The sequence below is a fragment of the Jaculus jaculus genome, chromosome 15 (genome assembly GCF_020740685.1).
Source record: "Jaculus jaculus isolate mJacJac1 chromosome 15, mJacJac1.mat.Y.cur, whole genome shotgun sequence".
NCBI classification, from domain to species: domain Eukaryota; kingdom Metazoa; phylum Chordata; class Mammalia; order Rodentia; family Dipodidae; genus Jaculus; species Jaculus jaculus.
Window position 1 is genome coordinate 75,359,195 of NC_059116.1, and position 19,495 is coordinate 75,378,689.

The 19,495-nt window shown below is 49.4% G+C and overlaps 1 protein-coding gene across 1 annotated transcript; it reads left to right on the plus strand.

Annotated features, from left to right (window-relative positions):
* The first annotated feature begins 4,856 nt into the window (after positions 1-4,856).
* Calml5 (calmodulin like 5) lies at positions 4,857-5,753 on the plus strand. The gene has a single exon (XM_004662401.2). It carries the CDS (start codon positions 4,968-4,970, stop codon positions 5,415-5,417), a length of 450 nt encoding a protein of 149 aa, XP_004662458.1. The 5' UTR covers positions 4,857-4,967; the 3' UTR covers positions 5,418-5,753.
* Positions 5,754-19,495: the final 13,742 nt, after the last annotated feature.

Here is a 19,495-nt window from a genome sequence, read left to right on the forward strand (position 1 = left end):
TTGTTGGAAAGGAGAGAGAAAGAGAGAGAGAATGGGCACACCTGGGCTTCTTGGTGTTCACTCCTACAGTGTGACAGACCTGAAGATAGCTTTAGCCACTAGAGTGATATCCCACCAGATTTATTTTAATGCATATGTGTTCTGACACAAGTGTGTGTGTGTGTGTGTGTGTGTGTGTGTGTGTGTGCGTGCACGCGTGCACATGTGTGGAGGCCATGGAACAACATTGTTATCATTCTTCAGGAATGCTGTCCATTTCTGAAGCAAGGTCTCTCATTGGCCTGGAGCTCTCTAACTAAGCTGGCCTGGCTGGCCATGAGCGGGGGTCAGCCTGTCTTTACCTCCCCAGCAAGCACTCACCGACATGCTTGGCATTTCCCTGTACTCTGGGTATCGAGCTCAGGTCCTTGTGGTTTGCTTCCAATGGTGGGGACTTCTGCGTGGGCTCCGCCTTAGGGGGACTTCATCCAGATGATCACACTGAAAATACTCCGCTGGTCTGAAGAAGTCCCACCTTGGAGGCAGTTCTCATAGAAAGTCCTGGCTGACTGGGGCTTGGGGGTCTTGGGGGCTGGTGGCTGGACCCTGGGTCTGGGACACAGAGCAATTGTCCTGCCAAGTTCCCAGGTGTGTCAATGACAGGTAAGAGCACGAAGGACTGCTCTTGCCAACTAACCCAACAAGTCCAGGCAGCCCATGGGCAGTGACTACATAGCAGCCCTCACCAGCCCAAGGCTTCACCTCGCCTCAGAACCACAGACCTGAGCTCCGTGAGAGCGGAGCCTCTGCTGTCTTCCCAGGGGCCCTCGGGGGGACGTTGTAGCCCAAGAACCACACTGCTGATTGGACAGTGACCTGCAGTGCAGCAGACTTCCACCTTCCGTGGGTCATCTCTTGTCATCTGTGCCACTGAACACGTGCAGAGCAGGACAAGGTGCACCCGGGGGAGGGCAGGAGACACCACTTTCATGTCACTGATGGGAGAAGTAGGGAGGTGGCTGAACTGGTGGAGCCAGTCCCAGAAATCCTCTCCCACAGATCATGTCCCAGAAAGACGTGGTAACCCTACCCGGCTCCTCATTTCCCTGGGGAGAGCTTGCCATGGCAGCTCCATGGAGATGGCCTGGGTGCAAGGGTAAAATCAGGTTTCTGCGAGTCACAGGAGCCAGAGGCGCCCCCCCCCCCCCCGCCACTGCCCGTCTGTGCTCCAAGACCTGCTGGACTGGTTTCTTCAGTGTCTCGCCCACGGAACCCAAGCCATGATGGAAAACCTGCGTATTTGCGTATATTTGTTTCTAGGGTAAAGTCGTGTGAAAGCAGGAGTTGGTTTTAGCCACTTGTCCTGAATGCCTCCCCCCAAGACCTTTACACACAACCCCACAATACAGACACAGTGCCTGCCCAAGTGCACCCACATATATGTAACAGTGCATAAATACTCATAAGCAATACAGATGCGCATGCACATGTGTGTTTATAGTACATACATATATCACATACTGCAAACATGCACACACACACGTGAGTCTGTGTGGCTCGAAACATATGAGCACACAGAAAAACACATGCTACTACATAGAAGTACATTCACGTGCACACGTAGCTATTGCACAAGGCTGCCTAATGACTTCTTACTCCTGCTTCTTGCCCTCAGGGACTGTTCTACGAGTCTTGTGGAGGTGTCTGATCCTTCCTGTGACACTTGCAGAGGTCCTCAGCCTTCCTTAATGAGGGGCCCCTTCTTGTCCAGGGCTATAGGCACTCTTGCCTGGATGAGTGTGTTTCCACAGAAGGGTAAGTTGACAGGACATGACCTAAGACGGAACCCACTTTAATACCCAACCAGAAGGCTCAAGCTTGCCTACCTGCCTGCTCTCTTCTGTCCCCAGGCTAACCACAGCCTTTCTTCCTTCTCTCCGACTCCAGATGCTCTTGATCAGTGAGCCTCAGCCACCCCCTCAGCCTCAGTCCTTCAGAGTCTTCACCATCTCTCTTCTTTCACTGGCACACAGCATCAGTGCCAGCCACCGTGCCTGGCATGGGCCTGATGTCTTCTTCCTTTCTCTCACTGATCTGTCTGGGTTCCTCAGGGGCTCAACTGTGGGACTGGGAGCAGGTGGCAAATATCTCCATTACTCCTTTTAGCACAGAGGCCTCAGATGCATCTTAACCACAGAAACCCACGAAGCTACGATCTCTCTAGGTCTCCACAGAGCTAGACTGGGTTGGGCTTCAGATCAGCTGACAAAGAGGAGGCTTGACCAGACTTCATCAGGCCACGCTGTCCCCCTTTCCAATCCCTAGCTTCACTCTGTCAAGCCCTGTGGTATGGGTTACTTGTGGGTGACTCCTGCCCGTGGAGGCCAAGCCATGTAGATTGCTCCCTTACTGAGGCCCAACATGGCAGAGGAGGGAGAAGACTCAGTTAGGAGTCAAAGGACTTCCCTGAGACTCTATCTCTTCATCTAGAACATGGAATGCTTCACATAACGATCACCTTCATTCATATGTATGAATGTATGTAGGTGTATGTATGTATGTATATATATATATATATATATCCAGATACATGTACCCCCTTGTACATCTGGCTTACGTGGGTCCCGGGGAGTCGAACCTGGGTCCTCTGGTTTTGCAGACAAGCACCTTAACTGCTAAGCTATCCCTCCAGCCCTGTTCTTTTTATTTTTTTTGCTTCAACCCAGAAAGGTATGATACAAATCTAAGAGTGAGCTCCCCTTTGAGGAGACATTTTCTTGAGGTTTCCGTCAAAGGTGAACCAGCTGGTCCTTGAACATGAGGCTTGCGATAGATAGCATCACAGCTGCTTTATCCTTTACACTAAACTTTACACTTTGGTCCCCAGTAACCTCCTTAGATATGGCAGATGAGTCACCCTTGTTTATAGATGAAGACATGTACACATAATTTACCACATCCGTGAAAGAACTGGAAACAGGAACACTAGTCTCTTGACATTTTGTGCCAAGTCTTACTTAAGACCACAGGAACATAGTAAGACAATAATTGTTAAGCATTTTTGTTCTAATCTCAGGTCCTGCTAATAAGATGAGAAGAAAAGGAAATTTCAAATGTAGATTGATATCTTCAGATATTCTTTAAAACATAAAAGAGCTGGATTGAAGCTAGTTATTAAAGGCTCCACCCTTCCTGTCTCTTCCCCAGCAGGATGCTTCCCTGCTCTGGTCTGCAGGCCAGGCTGACACTCTCCACCCAAAACTGGTTGTGAGCTTCATTGAGAAATTGGTTGCTTAATATTTATTGAGGCCTCTGTATTTTTCCAGTACAAAGATGAGACAGGGATCCTTCTTCAAGATTCTTAAAAACCTTTATAATTTTGTGAAGTTTTAAATTATTTATTTATTTATTTATTTGAGAGCGACAGACACAGAGAGAAAGACAGATAGAGGGAGAGAGAGGGAATGGGCACGCCAGGGCTTCCAGCCTCTGCAAACGAACTCCAGACGCGTGCGCCCCCTTGTGCATCTGGCTAACGTGGGACCTGGGAAACCGAGCCTCGAACAGGGATCCTTAGGCTTCACAGGCAAGCGCTTAACCGCTAAGCCATCTCTCCAGCCCTTAATTCATATGAAAAGGCTTAGCGGTTAAGCGCTTGCCTGTGAAGCCTAAGGACCCTGGTTTGAGGCTCGATTCTTCAGGACTCACGTTAGCCAATGCACAAGGGGGCGCATGCGTCTGGAGTTCGTTTACAGTGGCTGGAGGCCCTGGTGCGTCCATTGTCTCTCTCTCTCTCTCTCTCTCTCTCTGCCTCTTTCTGTCTCTGTCACTCTCAAATAAATAATAAAAAGGAACAAAAAAAAATTTTTTTTTAAAAGAAAAGGAATTAAATATCTGGTACCTTTCCTTTTTCACTTTTCTCTACATTTGAGGACTTCTGAGTGGTAGTATCTGAGTTTGGACCCCTGGAACCCATGGCGAACTCTAGATACTGTAGTGGGTGATCCCGGTGCGCTGACACTGAGGAGGGGGACAAGACAGCCCCCCAAAAGCTCACCGGCTGGCTGGCAGCGGTGAGCCAGAGACTCCCCCTCACCCAAAGTGGAAGATGAGGACTTCACCTAAAGCTGTTCTCTGGCCTCCATGCACACTGTGGCATGTATAGATTCACACACACACACACACTGGATAGATGATGGCTGGCTGGCTGGCTGGGTGGATAGATAGACAGATAGACGGATGGATGGCAGAGAGAGAAAGTCTCCACACAGTACGTGAGGGGCTAATACAACCCAACTAGTCCTGCCCCGACTGCACATGAGGAAGCCTGTGGCGGAGCTTGGAAATACTCAGTGCTCCCACCACCTCCTTTCCATAAGCCCCACCCTCAAGGCAAGAGCAGGACAGAGAAGAGAATTGCCAAGCAACTCTCTGTGGGTGCCGCAGAGTCCCCAGGGAAGCTTATCCTATCCCCTTGCTCCCTCTCTAGCCAGTCTCTGTGAAGTCGAGGAAGCTGTTGTGAACTCCTGGGCTTGTTCAGGATCTTTAGAGAACCCCCTGCAGGGGAAGTGGGCCCTAGGCACATGTCTCTGCGCTGGGGTGGGCTGTTATCAGGTCAGAGGAAGCTGGTAGGCTCCAATCCAATTGCTCCCATGCCCGTTCCGTTCCCACCAGATGCCCCACAGGCCCTCCCATTGCGTTCTGATTCCTGCATTTCTGGTCTGCAGCGGGTCTGTCCCTCCCTGGGAGGAGGATCTTGCCTGAGGACAGGTGGAGGGTGGGGAGCCTTCCTCCTCCCTTTGCTCCAAAGGTAGAAAAGGAGGGGTTCACATGCCAGAGAAGGCTACAGGCAGCTCAGCCTTCCAACAGACACTACCTCAGGTCCCAGGGGGCAGCTCTGATCTCTGGGCCACAGGCAGTAGGGGAAGAAGCTTGACACCAGGTTGGCAGCAAACTCACAAGCTCTGTGAGGTGCAGAAGCCACAGTCATGGCTCAAGGGCTTCCTAAAGAGCAGGTGGAAGAATTCCACGCAGCCTTCTCCAGGTTTGACAAGGATGGGGACGGGCACATCAATGTGCAGGAGCTGGGCGACGTGATGAAGGCGCTGGGCAAGGACCTCTCGGAGGAGGAGCTGAAGGCGCTCATTGCCAAGGTGGACACAGATGGTGATGGCACCATCAGCTTTGAAGAGTTCCTGGCTGCAGTGACCAGGCACATGAAAGGGGCCAGCACCGAGGAGGAGCTGCGAGCCGTCTTCCAAGCTTTTGATACGAATGGCGATGGCCATATCACCGTGGACGAGCTCAAGCAGGCTATGGCCCAGATTGGGGAGCAGCTTTCCCAGGAGGAGCTGGACACCATGATCCGTGAAGCTGACGTGGACAAGGACGGCAAGGTGAACTACGAGGAGTTCGTGCGCGTCCTTAACCAGAAGTGAGGCTCCTGGGGCGTTAGCCTGCCCCACGTCTGTCTGCCTGGTTCTGGCCCATGGGGCACTTGTTCCTTCAGGGAAGGGGACCCTGCTTTTGTGGTGGCACTGCGCAGCAGAAGTCTGTCTTGGTGGATGGGAGATTGCCCTGAGGATAAGGAAGACTGCTCTCCTGGTTGTGGATGCTGTGCCATCCAGGCCTGTTCGCTAGCGCCCCCCTGTCTGCTGAGACCCTGGGCAAACGATGGTTTCTTTAAACTGGTCCTTTTTCTCCTCATGGTGGGATGGTGCTTCCTACCTCTTGGGGCTTTTGTGATGGTCTAAATAAAAGGAATGCAAATTCTATCTGTGTGCTCTGCGTTTGATTGAAATGGCAACTCCAAATAGTGTGTTCAGGATTCTTTGAGGTTCAATCCCTTCACTTAGTCCTGGTGGAAGAACTGACCTGGACAGGCCCCACCGTTCACCTTTTACCTCCCCCGTTACCTGAGGAGGAGGACAAGGAAGAAGACAAGGAGGAAAGATGAATGGCTGCCTGGTGGTGGTGGTGTGTGTGTGCACATGCATGTGTGCATGTATGTGCTGAGGAAGAGGGAGGGAGCAGATGGAGGGAGCAGATGTCCTTGGCTTTACAGGCTGTCCAAGCTCTGGGGAAGGACCAGAGTACCAAGAAGAAGCTCTCCAAGGCTGAGCTGAAGGAGCTGACCACTGAGCTCATGGAGGAGGGGCCGCCACTCCTGTGAAAGCTGGCCTGTCTTCCTTGGTGTGTGTATATCATATAGCCTCCTGTGCTGGGACCTCAAGTAAAAAAGAAGGGTGTCCCTGTGTCTGTGTGTGTCAGTGTCTGTGTGTATGTCCAGGTCTCTGTGTGTGTCTATCTGTGCGCATCATGTGTTAGTCTGTGTCTGTGTCTCTGTACATGTGTACCCAAATGGACATATGTGAGTGCTGGTACGTGTATACATGCCTGTTCATGTAGATACATGCATATGCATGTGTTTGTGTATAATCTGAAATACAGCCACATCCTGTGTTTTTAAAAGGTGGGCTCCTGGCAACAGATCCACTTTATAAGAAATGCAGCGAGGTAGCTGTTGGGAAAGGCCGGGGGTCAGGCTCTGTGGCGTGACAGGGTGGTTGGGGTGCTGGCACTTAGGTGGTGGGGTAGACTACTGGCAGGAGGGCTGCTTCCCGATGACTCAGTCCTCACGAGGCTCTGAGGTTCCCTGGGGCGGGGGCTTCAGCCTGAGGGGCGCATCCCACAGCAGGGAGAGAGGGGACGATGGAGGGGAAAGGCTGTGGTCTTTGGGGCTGCGCGCCCATGCTGAAGGCAGCCGGCCACTGCTGGAACGCGGGTGGAGGTACTGCTGAGGGTTTGGACCCTGGACCAGCGGAGGGCTGTTGTTTCTCTGTGGATCCGGCTCGGGCTCAATGACCAGTGATGTTGCACTCACTAACTCACCGTGCCCAGTGGGCGCTGGTTCTCATCCAGGGCCGAGAGAGGCAGAGCCACCTTCCCTGGGGAGCTATTGCAAAACCCATCGGCCCAGCCCACGCCGCCCGCCCTCATTCTGGCGGCTGTGGTGTGCCGGCACCTGCTGGGGGTGCGGGCGGGGCCTGGCCACACGGGGACAACGCAGGAGGGGCTGCCACACTGTGAAGCATGTGGACCAGTGTGTGTGTGTGCGTGTGTGTGTGTGTGTGTGTGTGTACACTTATTCCTGTGTGTGTAGGCTCATGTGTTCATGTGGGCATGAGCAGGCCACAGGTGGATGCTGAGTATCTTCCTCCATGGCTGCTTGCCATCTTTGCTGAGGCAGGGCCTCCCACTTGCTCTCAGAGCTTGCTGCTTGAGCTCATCTAGCTGCCCAGCTTCCCCGGATACCCGGATACCTGTCTCTGCCTTCTAGAGCTGGGATTATGGTTGGGGCCGCCACCTACTCCAGCTTTCATGTGGGTGTAGAGGATGCAAATGCAGAACCTCACACTTGTAGAGCAAGCTTTTTATGACGAACCCACCCACCATGATGCTTCTTTTCTTTTTCCCCAGTGGACTCTCTCTGGGATCCTTCCAGTCTCTTTGGTCCTCACTCATGCTTCCTTACCCTACCTAACTCTGTCTTCAGGGTCTAACCCTTGAGGATACCTTCCAGCCTGAGGTGGGGGTGCAGCGTAGTGAGGTGGAGGAAGTGGAGACTGCAGGCCCCTCCCTTCACCTCTGAGCATGGGAGGGGTGGAGCAGGGGAGGGCAGGAGGGCAGGAGGGCAGGAGAAGCTGGTGAAGGTGGAGGAGTGAGCTGAGAGAGGGCAAAAAAAGCTACAAGCTGAGTGTCTAAAGCAGTGATTTGCCAGTGACCGGAAGGACTTTTCCAGGGTCAATGTAGAAACAGTAAACTAACTTAAAAAGGAACGCAAGGGCTTTGTACTCCATTTTTAAAACTCGGAGACTACACTCTGCATGTTTACTGCACCAGGTGTCCTTTTATGCAGGAAGCTACTAAAATTGGACAGGAGCATTTGCTTTGTTTTGTTTCAGTTTTGTTTCTCATGCCTTACTCAGCATAATGGAGAGTCCCACAGTCTCCAAATTTATTTTGAAATGTTAATAGTCCATGAAGTCTGAATGGCTGGGAGCAGCTGGTTGAATTTGAAGAGTAAAAAACTTTTAAAAAATACTTCCCCTCCCCCATTTCCTCTGAATATGAAGATCTGTGCTCATATATGGAAATAATAACCACCAAATTCAGGACTTCTGTTTTCTCTGGAGCAGGAAGGAGGGCATTAGGGAAAGAATGAGAGGCCTCGCGAGTTTTCATGTTTTGTTTCTTGGTCCGGGTGAAAGTTATATAGATGTTGGCTGTTTTGCTCCCTATATTTTAGCATGTCTTGTCTAAAACTGTTTTATAATAAAAATAACACATGCCCGTGATAGAAGATTAGAAATTACAGAGGAGAAGCACTTGGATGAAAATAACTTTCCTGGCTAGGCCACATCCAAAGAGAAGAACTTGGGCTGGAGAGATGGCTTAGTGGTTAAGCGCTTGCCTGTGAAGCCTAAGGACCCCAGTTTGAGGCTCGATTCCCCAGGACCCATGTTAGCCAGATGCACAAGGGGCTGCACGCGTCTGGAGTCCATTTGCAGTGCCTGGAGGCCCTGGCATGCCCATTCTCTCTCTTGCTCTCTGCTTCTTTCTCTCTCTCTCTCTCTCTCTCTGCCTCTTTCTCTCTCTCTCTGTCACTCTCAAATATGTAAAAATGAATAATAAAAAGTAAAATAAAATAAATAAAGAGAAGAACTTGGTTTTTCTTGCTAGCTATTCCTCCCATGACAAAGGTAAGTTGGCTCTCAGATCTGACTCTACCTCCAGTTGGCTCCTTAGGGAAGAATGGACTTAGATTTTATATTGAACGGCCAGACCCCTTATCTTTGCAAACATTATCATTGAGGGGCTCAGCAAAATCAGGAAGAGTTGCAGGCCAAAAGTAAAGACATTGCCCACAAAGTTGTCACCCATAATGAATGGGAAGATATGCTGTTCAGGCTAAATCTAGGCTCCAAATACCTTTGAGTAGTTCATGGGTCCCACGCTCTGAGCCACAGCCCTACTCCAGGCTGTTAGCTCGCTGTGCAACAATCTCTGCTGCAAATTGCGGGGGTGGGATGAGGTATCTGTTGGGTCTTTAATCCCATCAAGTTCTAGCCAGTGGCCCAGGGAAAGAAATGGTTTGATCATTCAGAGAACATATGAATGAAGGCAGGGAAGTTTGATTTGCTGCTGAGATAGCCAGTCACAGACCACAGTCGGGAGATAGCCCATCATAACAGTTTTTAATGGGCTGGAGAGATGGCTAAGAGGTTAAGGTGGTTAAATGCTAATCCTAATGACCAGAGTTTGATTCTCCAGTGCCCATGTAAAGCCAGATGCACAAAGTAGTGCATGCATGCATCTGGAGTCCTTTTGCAGTGACTTGAGGCCCTGGTGTGCCCATTCTCTCTATCTGTCTCTCTTTCTATCTCTCTCTGTTTGCAAATCTGTACATAAAATTATTTTTTAAAGTTTTTTTTTTCTCACTGAAAATGAAGTCAATAGAAGAAGTTAAGTCAAAGGCACCAGAATATGGTGTCCCAAAATATGCCACTTGGGCATGACATTGTGCTGAGCAATTTCTAAGCATAAGATGAGAACAGAGCTCCGCCTCGTCCCCTCTGTACCCAAGATCAGTGCATAAACGTCCCTGTGAGATGTGTTTCCCTCCTCTCAGTAGCACAGAACATACACTCAGTGTGTGCTTTATTGTTGTTGTTTTGAGACATTGTCCCTGAGCGTAACTCTGGCTTTGAACTCACATTCCTTCTCCCTCAGCTTCCCAAGTGCCGAGAACACAGGATGTGACACAATGTCCCGCTGTCAAGGATGCTCTTTCTGCTGGAGACGGCACAGCACACCTTAATCAATGATTCACATCTCCTGACAGTTCTCCCGTGTGCACCTTTCCACAATTTGCTGCCCCAGAAGCCCACATTTCTTTTCTGTCATATCACTTTGCTGCAATGTATGACCCTTAGGAGGTATGTAAGCTCTCAACCCTAAGATCTCTCTGGTTTTTTCTTCTTGTTGTGACTCTCCTGTATGCACACAAAATCAAGCTCTTCTACTAATCTATCTCCTGTCAGCTTAACTTGTAGATCCTAATCACTGAAACTGAGGGTTCAGACAGGGCTTGTCCTCTCCGACACACCATGGGCTGTGGAAAAGCCAGGGGTGGAGAGTGCCTGCCTAGCAGGGACAAAGCCTTGGGTTCGACCCTCAGCACCACATGAACAGGGCATGGTGGTACATGCCTGTGATTTCAGAACCTGAAGATTGAGGTGGGAGGGTCAGAAGCTCAAGACCATCCTCAGCTACATCGTGAGTTTGAGGCCAGCCTCGGCTACATGAGATACAATACTAGCAACCAAATCCAGAGCTTCGCACATGCCAGGAAACTTGTGTCATGGAGCCATATCCTCAGCCATGTATGAACCTTTTCCTTCCAAGAAATGGTATCATAGAGATGATACATATAGAATGCTTTGCTATACATTAAACTTTCTTTTTTATTAAGCAGAAACTTCATATAGATACATCAAGTGTTGGTACCATCATTTCCCTCCTCCCTGCCCTCACTCCACTGTACGGTGAGGAGGATTGCTGGTATTCACCATGGACTGTGAGTTATGAGAACAGTAGTTAGTCACAGGGGTGGGGGAAGGGTACAGGCAATGCATCTGGACATTCCGTCCCACCCTGTGGCTCTCACAATCTTTCTGCCTCCTCTTCCGCAAAATTCCCCAAGCTGTGGTGGGTGTGTTTTAAGTCTACTTCAGTGTTGAGCTCTCAGCAGCTTCTGGATTCTGCTTTGATGCTCTGAGTGTCCTCAGTGTCTGTCTCCACCACCCTGGTGCAGGTTGTCAGGCTCACGGTGGGAGCAGCACTCTTGCTCATCTCTCCAGTTCCTCTGTGGTTTCACCTGGGCCCTGGCTGCTGTGTGAGGGGAGGTTCATCTCCTGCCAGGGAGTCAGCTACCTATTCTTGTATTGTTGATAGACTGGTTCTTGCTGCTTTCTGAAATTGAAAAACAGATTCTCCAACAGGGATCAGGATAGGTTAAAGGGGATAGCCATTGTTAATTTAGAGAGATTTTTTTTGTTGTTGTTGTTTGTTTATTTATTTATTTGAAAGCGACAGAGAGAAGGAGGGAGAGGGAAAGAGAGAGAATTGGCGCGCCAGGGCTTCCAGCCACTGCAAACGAACTCCAGACATGTGCGCCCCCTTATGCATCTGGCTAACGTGGGTCCTGGGAAATCGAGCCTTGAACTGGGTTCCTTAGTCTTCACAGTCAAGTGCTTAACCACTAAGCCATCTCTCCAGCCCAATTTAGAGAGATTTTGATGAGTGCAGCCTCACTTTTGGCCAAAGACTAGTGGAAGCTTCTCATTAGAGTCCATAATCTTGGTCTTCATAGGATTCTGATTCAGTTCCCAGTTCCAGCAATGGGTTCCTTTCCACTGAGTGGCTCTCTTAGCCAATCAGAGGGCCATTGGTTACCCACCCAGGCTGGGCGCCACTGCTGCACAGGTGTGTACGTCTTGTCAGGCTGGTTGCTTTCATATAGCACGGCCCTCTGCTTGTTCGCAATATTGCTGGCTGTCCCCCTCACCCCCCGCAACTCATGTGGTAGTGCTTTTCAGCACTATATGGGCTAACCATCTGGGAAGTGGCTCCCTTCCAGATTCAGCCAGATCTACTGATGTTCTGCTTGGGCAGCATGTGGTGTCTTCGGCAATAGGCTGACCTTTCACCTCAGGAAGGTAAGCAGGGGCTTTGACAGAAGCCTGTCTTGTTTTTGGGACCTCATAGGTCTCTCTGATCAACAGCTCAACGTGGGTTATAACCAATTCTGGTACTGGGGGTTACAAGCCAGGGTCAAATGTTTTAGGGTTAGGCTTCATCCTACCCTCTCCAGGGCCCTTCTTACCAGATGATCCCTCCATGTTCCTATTGAGGGTGTATCTTTCAGTCTGCTGTCCAGGAAGAAGGTTTCTATGGTGCCGATTCACGTTTGGTTTGTTTATGTCTCCCCACCCCCTTCCCACTCCTCCCCTCAAGCACCCCCACCCCCCCCAGCTGGCTCTTTAGTTACTTGCCCGGTATGTGCGCACCTCAGGCTGTTCGAACTTGGAAACACAAGCGAGGGGGAGCATATGGCATTTGTCTTTCTTTGCTCATGTGAGGTTACTTAATATGATCTATTCCAACTCTGTACATTTTCTGGCAAATTTCATCGTATCATTTCCTTACTGGTGAGTAGAATTACATTGTGAATATGTACTACAACTTTGTTATCCATTCATCCAGCTATTGTGAATTGAACAACTATAAACATGTTTGAGCAAATAACTATGCAGTGAAGAGTGAGACCTTTAGATAGATGACCAGTAGAGGAATGGCCTAATATATGATCTCTTTTGGAGAAGGTTCTGTTGGTTGTTGAGAAGAATGAGTATTCCATAGAGTTAAGGTGGAATTTTCTGTAGATGTCTGTTAGGTCTAATTGATCTGTGGTGTTGTTAAGATCTATTATTTTGGGCTGGAGAGATGGCTTAGCGGTTAAGCGCTTGCCTGTGAAGCCTAAGGATCCCGGTTCAAGGCTCGGTTCCCCAGGTCCCACGTTAGCCAGATGCACAAGGGGGCGCACGCGTCTGGAGTTCGTTAGCAGAGGCTGGAAGCCCTGGCGCGCCCATTCTCTCTCTCCCTCTATCTGCCTTTCTCTCTGTGTCTGTCTCTCTCAAACAAATAAATAATTTTTTTTTTAAAAAAAGATCTATTATTTCATCTGGGTGGTGGTGCATACCTTTAATCCCAGTACTTGGGATTAAAGGTTGGAGGATTGAGGTAGGAGGGTCACTGTGAAGTCAAGGCCAGCCTGAGACTACTTCTAGTTAGAGCAAGACCCTATCTCAAAAAAAAAACCAAAAAGGTGGCTGGGCGTGGTGACACACGCCTTTAATCCCAGCACTCGGGAGGCAGAGGTAGGAGGATTGCCATGAGTCTGAGGCCACCCTGAGACTCCATAGTGAATTCCAGGTCAGCCTGGGCTAGAGTAAGACCCTACCTCGAAAAACCAAAAAAAAAAAAAAAAAAAAAAGTTAAACTTAATTTAATTTAAAAGATAAATTATTTCCCTGTTGATTTTCTGCTAGTTTCAGAGTTTTTAATTCCATGCTCTCTTGACCACATCTCTGTAGGCCTGTGGTCACATTGCAGTTCATCATGGCAAGGTTACTCTTCACTGTATCTGGGAAGCAAAAAGTGATCAAGAGAAAAAGGCTGGGGTTGCAGCCTTGCAGTCTGCACACTTGCAACGTCCAAGTTGCTTTTCCATGGCGCCACCTCCCAAGCCTTTCGCCGCTCCCACTGCTGGCGCCGGTCGTAGTTCAAAGCTTTACATTCGGGACTCTGGGCAGGGGGACGCCATTTAATATCCAAACCATAAGAGAGTGGCTGTTGTGTGTGGATAAGTTATCCCTAACGTGAGACCTGGGTTTCTGTCTTTCTCAGGACGTGAGTAATTCACCTGGAGTCCGTCTGTGTTCCAAAGCCCGGCCTGGCCCAGCCCTGCAGCCCACCAGGCACGTGGCGGCCAAGCGGACACAGCAAGACTGTGGGCGCTGCAGGTGCAGCAAGGGGAATCGTGGGGCGTGGTCCCTGCAAAGGAGGCTGGGGCTGAGGGCGCTGAACTGGTTTAGACCTGAGAGGAGCCTTAGGAAGTGATTTTCATTGTTCATTTTGAACGTGCTCTGGCCAGGGCTGGGGAGAAATATCAGCAGGTAAAGCTCTTGTCATGCAAGCATGTGGCACTGAGGTCAAAGCCCCAGAACCTGTGTGACAAAGTCAGAGGTGACGGTCATGTGTCTGTTATCCCGGCACCAGGAGGCAGAGACACGAGGCCCCCAGGGCCCCAGGGCTTTCTGGCTAGCTTGGTCAACTCTGGGTTTACTGAGAGACCCTGCCTAAGCAACATGGTGGAGAGTGACTGAGGAAGACGTCTGATGTGAACCTCTGGCCTTGTGCACACATGTGTGTCTACACATACAAACATGTGTATACTCATGCATGCACACCACTCACACATACACATAAGGAAAAAAAAAGAATTCAAGGAAAGAAACTCTGGCCAAGGAGAAATGACACCCATACCCACCCAGGAAGATGGGAGATCTGTCCAGTAGGCAGAATTGAACCACGGCAATGCTGAGGCCAGTTCTTCATGAGCAACAAGCCCTGTTCCTAAAAAGAGCTGTGCGGGCCATGCAACAGTGAAGAGGCAGAACTCTCTATACTTCCCAGGGAGACCAGAAAGGGATCTGGGAGACACGGTGGTTCAGCTCCAGCTTTAGTGGGGCACTGTGAGCGGGGCAGACCTCCACGGCTTAGAAGAGCTGCTCCTGCCCACAGTAGTGGGGGAGGGTCCCCTGGAAGCCCTGTCAAGAAGAGTCCCCTGGGGATTCTGGTGGAGGGGGCTGGTTAGAAGCTACGTGGTGGAAGGTCTTGTTGATAGTCCTTGTCACACTAATGTGCTATGGAAGATGTACCTTAGTGGCCTCAGCATTGTCTCTGAATCCTGTTGAAGGTCCTCAAGGACAGACAGAAGACTCTGCTCTACAGCCGAGGCTCCCACAGCCTCTTCTCATTCATACACCCATGACACTCAAGACTCATGAGGAACAAGCTGGGCCTGCTCATTCAGAGAAACTTCATCCTCAGAAAGCAACTTCTCTTAAAATTGGTTTTCCAAGACTAGTTCTGCAAATGCTCAGTTTACAACTATTTCTCAATTTAAAAAATACTTAAAGTGACAATAAAATTCATCATGAGGGAGTTATTTTGAAAGTCTTGGGATGCTTCTTTGAAGTTTTATTATCTAGTTTAAATTTTTAGTTTGATCTAGTAAATTATTTTCATTATACTCAGTTAACCTAACCATTGTACGATGGCCTGGGGTCAAAGTTCACTGGGTATTTACTTGCTTTTGTACTTTGGGTGCATGATTTTGAGAAAGGAGAACTCTGGGTTCATTTCAAGTTTCAGTCATTGTCCATGTCTCCCAAGACAAGGGTTTAGGGGAAGAGATTGAGTAAAGGAAAGGTGGAGGGAAGGCTAATCAAAACCTAAGAGGACATAAATAAATCATAAGGAAACCTATTTTTTGGACAATGGAACACTCAGGATCTATAGATTGTTGTTAGAAAATTTCCAGTGCCAGGGATGGGACAGCTCCAGTGAGTTGTTGGCCAGGGAGGTCCCTGATGCCCCCAAAACATTATAGGCCATTGCTGAGGCCCTTGATTTCCTACTGGGAATAGATGGTAAGATCCTATTGCTGAAGACTCCACATACTTGGGCTGCAAGGACACTGAGAAATCCCACTGGAACTGAGCTGATAACCTCCTCCATGTAGACCATCTGACAGAAAGCTGGAAGAAGCCATTCTGCATGCAGTTCAATGGGAGAGAGAGGAATCACCAGTGATGATACTCAACAGTGGATACTGCAAGTCTTAAAATTCGCCAGCCAGGCCAAATGAGCCAATGGATGCAATAGTGGCATGTCTGTCATGGGGGAAACCAACTGCCCTCTAATTTGACTGGATGCCTGCTCCATGGGAGGGTATACATCCCTGATACTGAAAACTTAAAAGAGGGGTAGTCATGAGCCCTAGGGGTGTAACGTCTGCTGCTGTCTGGCTAAATGTGTATACTATGCTCATCAAACTGCCCGGTAAACACTTCTCTTAATGGTCATACTCATATATTAATGCTACTCTCACTTTTGGTAGAGAACCTTCTCTTTTCAGATGGCAGTGATCTTGGGATGACTCAAAAGGCATCATGGTGCTGGGAAGAAGTGACAGGAGTGCTCAGCACTGCAATATCTCTATCACACCTTCCAAGGCTTAGAGTTTATTGCAGAAGAGGTGGCAGAAAAAATGTAAGAGCCAAAGGAAGGGTAGGACTCTTTATAACGTGCTCCTCAAGACACAAAATGGCCTGGATATCCATGACCTCACAGTGACTGACACTACCTACACAAGACCATCATAATAGGAGGAAAGATGATGACAACAAAATAAAAGAGAGCTGGGCGTGGTGGCACATGCCTTTAATCCCAGCACTTGGGAAGCAGTGGTAGGAGGATTGCTGTGAGTTCAAGGCCACCCTGAAACTGCATAGTGAATTCCAGGTCATCCTGGGCTAGAGCAGGACCCTATCTTAAAAAATAAATAAATAAAAGAGAGACTGATTGAGAGGGGGAGGGGATATGATGGAGCATGGAGTTTCAAAGGGGAAAGTGGGGGAAGGGAGGGAATTACCATGGGATATTGTTTACAATTATGGAAGTTGTCAGTAAAATAAATAAATATTTTAAAACACAGCTGAATGGAGGAAAGGTGTTCTTAAAATCTTATTTTGGCTTACAATCTGGAGAGGAAGCTTCATGACGGCAGGGGAAAGCATGGCATGAGCAGAGGCTGGACGTCACCTCTACCCCAGCAGGTGGACAACAGCAGCAGGAGAGTGAGTCACCTGACATTAGCAAATTGGGGGCTCAAGCAACATACCCCTCCAGCAAGGCTCCACCTCCCTAGGGCACACACTAATCCCATTACCCCAGAGGCAGAGGAAGGGGGATCAATGTGAGTTCAAGGCCAGCCTGGGACTACAGAGTGAGTTTCAGGTCATCGTGGTCTAGAGTGAGACCCCACCTTAAAAAACCAAAAAATTTCCTTCTTTTTTAACCTAAGATTTGATCTAAAGGATCTGCTAGAACTGACTCTAGAGAAACAGCTGCGATAAAGCCAAAACTAATTCAAATGAAACCAAATTTCTCCAAATCCCCCAAGATATTAATTACTAAGTTTCTTTTAGGTGAATACATGCTTCAAAATCCATATACTAAATTGTAGTTGTCTTCATTGAATTGTGCCAAAAGATCTTTTGAATCCTAATTAATGTCCTTTTTTATTTTTTTGAGACAGCATCTCATGTATCCGGGCTGGCTTGGAGCTATGTACTTAAGGATGATCTTGAACTCCTGGTCCTTCTGCCTGAAACCCCTGAGGGCCAGGGTCACAGGCATGTGTCATCGCCCGGTTGACGCTCGGCTGCAGATGGAACTGCGGCGACTCATGCATGCGAGGTAGTGTTCTTCCAGCTGCGCCGCATCCCAGGCCCACGTCCCCGTTACTCACAGATCTGGTGACCCCAGCCCCATTCAAGGCTGGCCTCTCAAGCAGGTGGTCCTCCGTGACTCCCTCCTGAGTGGATGGCTGGAATGGCGTTTCCTGTGCTTTGGACTGTTCTTGGCAAAGTGCACCTGCATCTTAATTCCTGGTTAACAAGGCCTGGTCTCTCTTCAGAACTCGGAATAAGAAACGCCTAATTCAGACTGTGAACTCCTCCAGAATGCTGCCTTCGTGCAAAGGCTTCCCAGCGCACACTGTGGGGACACCTGGAGCTCCTGCGCCCACCAGCGCTCTCTCCAGCCCCGCAGGATGGCTTCTGTGGCGCCGCCAGTGGCAAAACGCAGTTTCACACAGTTGTATTCAACGAGAGAAGGCAAACGACCCAAAATGCCTTTTTTACACACAATTGTCCCAGGTCTGGGAAAACGGTCTTACATGGTCCTCTGTATCAAGCAGTTCATTCCCTCTTGGTTTAGAAATGTGGAAAGTCTACAACATGTAGTTTTCAAATTCAGATCAGAGAGTGTGCTGACATTTTCCTGGCTACCAGTACTATGGTGCTAAGGCAGGGGTTTGAGGGTTGGAGGCCAACTTGAGACTACACAGAGAGATTCTATCTCAAAGAAATAAAACAAACAAACAAACAAATAAATAAATAAATAAATAAATAACAAATAAATAAAATAAATTTAAAAAAACAGACAATTTGGATCAGCTTATAAAATTTCAGACATTCTTTCCACAATGTACTATCTCACACCAACAAAATTCTTAAAGGGCACGTTCCCAATAGCTATTGTATATTCCCAACTCTTAGGCACAATCTAGGTAAAATATTCATTTCCATTTCTCTGAATACTTGTTTTACTTTTGAGTTGAGAGATCATAAGCATGGCCTTCATACCCATAGTGCACTGGGGTCAAGCTCACTTGCCCTGTAGGGGAGCAGATGCCACCTTTCTTAGTGTTTGTGAGTCAGGGCTCAGCCCACAGATGACCTCACCTGGCTCCTCTCTGGGTTACTTTCTGGCTTGAGAAGAATCTGGGCAGGTTCAAGGGTGTCTGCCAGCCGCTCCTTGCTGGTCTGCAGCTGTTTGCCGCCTCTCGGGTGTGGACATCTGCTCCTGCTGCAGGTGTTCCCGCCTCCACCGCTGTGGTTGGCACCTGCTGCGGACGGGCCTCGCCTTGCCTTTCCCACTGGCTTGCTCCATTCTTTCCCGAGCCAGTGATTCTCAACCCTGGCGGCCACTGGAGACACCCCAAAACTTTTAAACAATGCGGCCCGTGGGCCTGCCCCCGTGCCGACGCCGCCCTAAGTGGGTCTGCGGAAGGGAGGCCCAGGCGCGGCCGGGTTCTCAAAGCTTCGCAGGTGCTCAGACAAGATGGGGAGAGCCTGCGCTCTAACTTGTCCCTGGAACCCCAGTCACTCCCCACGCCCAGGCTTCCCTTTGTGGCCCTGGGCAGATTCCCTGCAAGGGAGGCGAAGAGTCAAGGGGACAAGCAGTCAGCCTGTTGGTGGCAGGGCCTGCAGGTTGGCCAAGTCAAAGTCTGAATCACTTGGGGAACAAGGCACAGTGCTGTGTTGGTCGCCTGCCAGCAAATGCCCACTCACACCTAGAGATAGTTTGTGCCAGGCCTTTTCTGATCTTACTGCATAGCTGAACTTCACCCTAATTGGGCCATCAAATCGCAGTGCTCTGAAAACCATATTTGGCTGTATTTTCCTACACCGTCTGAGCCTTGTGTTAGGATTGTGTGCAGAGGTGATAGTGACAGTCCCTCACTTAGTCATTCAGTCATTCCACAAAGCGTTTTCTTGGGGGCTCTATTTTATCGTGGGTCTATGAGGACTCAGCGGGAGGTGCTACCCTAGTGGCAAGTACCCTATTATAGAGTCCAGACTTAAGAGAGTGCCCAGCAAAGAGCAGAGACGCAGAGGAGGTGGCACCAGAGCCGCAGCCCTCAGGTATGCAGGGGAAGCTTTCGGCGAGCGGTGAGACATTCTTGACAGAGGGTCCCAGGGGAGTAAAACAAACCCTTGTTGGGGTACCACTGGGGAGAGGAGACAGAGGGAGGAACTTCACTACAGCCTTGATGGCCAGGTGAAGGGGTTTGGAATCCTCACGTCCTGGTGAAGCTGCCACTGTGCCGCCTTGGGCAAGTCAGTGATATTCCAGGGCGTCCGTTCACTCGTGGTGAGTGAGGGTGGCAGTCAGAGTCGGAGAAGAGCAAGGCACAGAGAACTCTGGAAAAGCAGCCGCAGGGGTTTATGTGAGCTCCGCCACCACTGAGTACAGGTGT

What these genes read in the sequence shown, in the direction of transcription:
- Calml5 (XM_004662401.2), top strand. Translation starts at nt 4,968, where the DNA reads ATGGCTCAAGGGCTTCCTAAAGAGCAGGTGGAAGAATTCCACGCAGCC.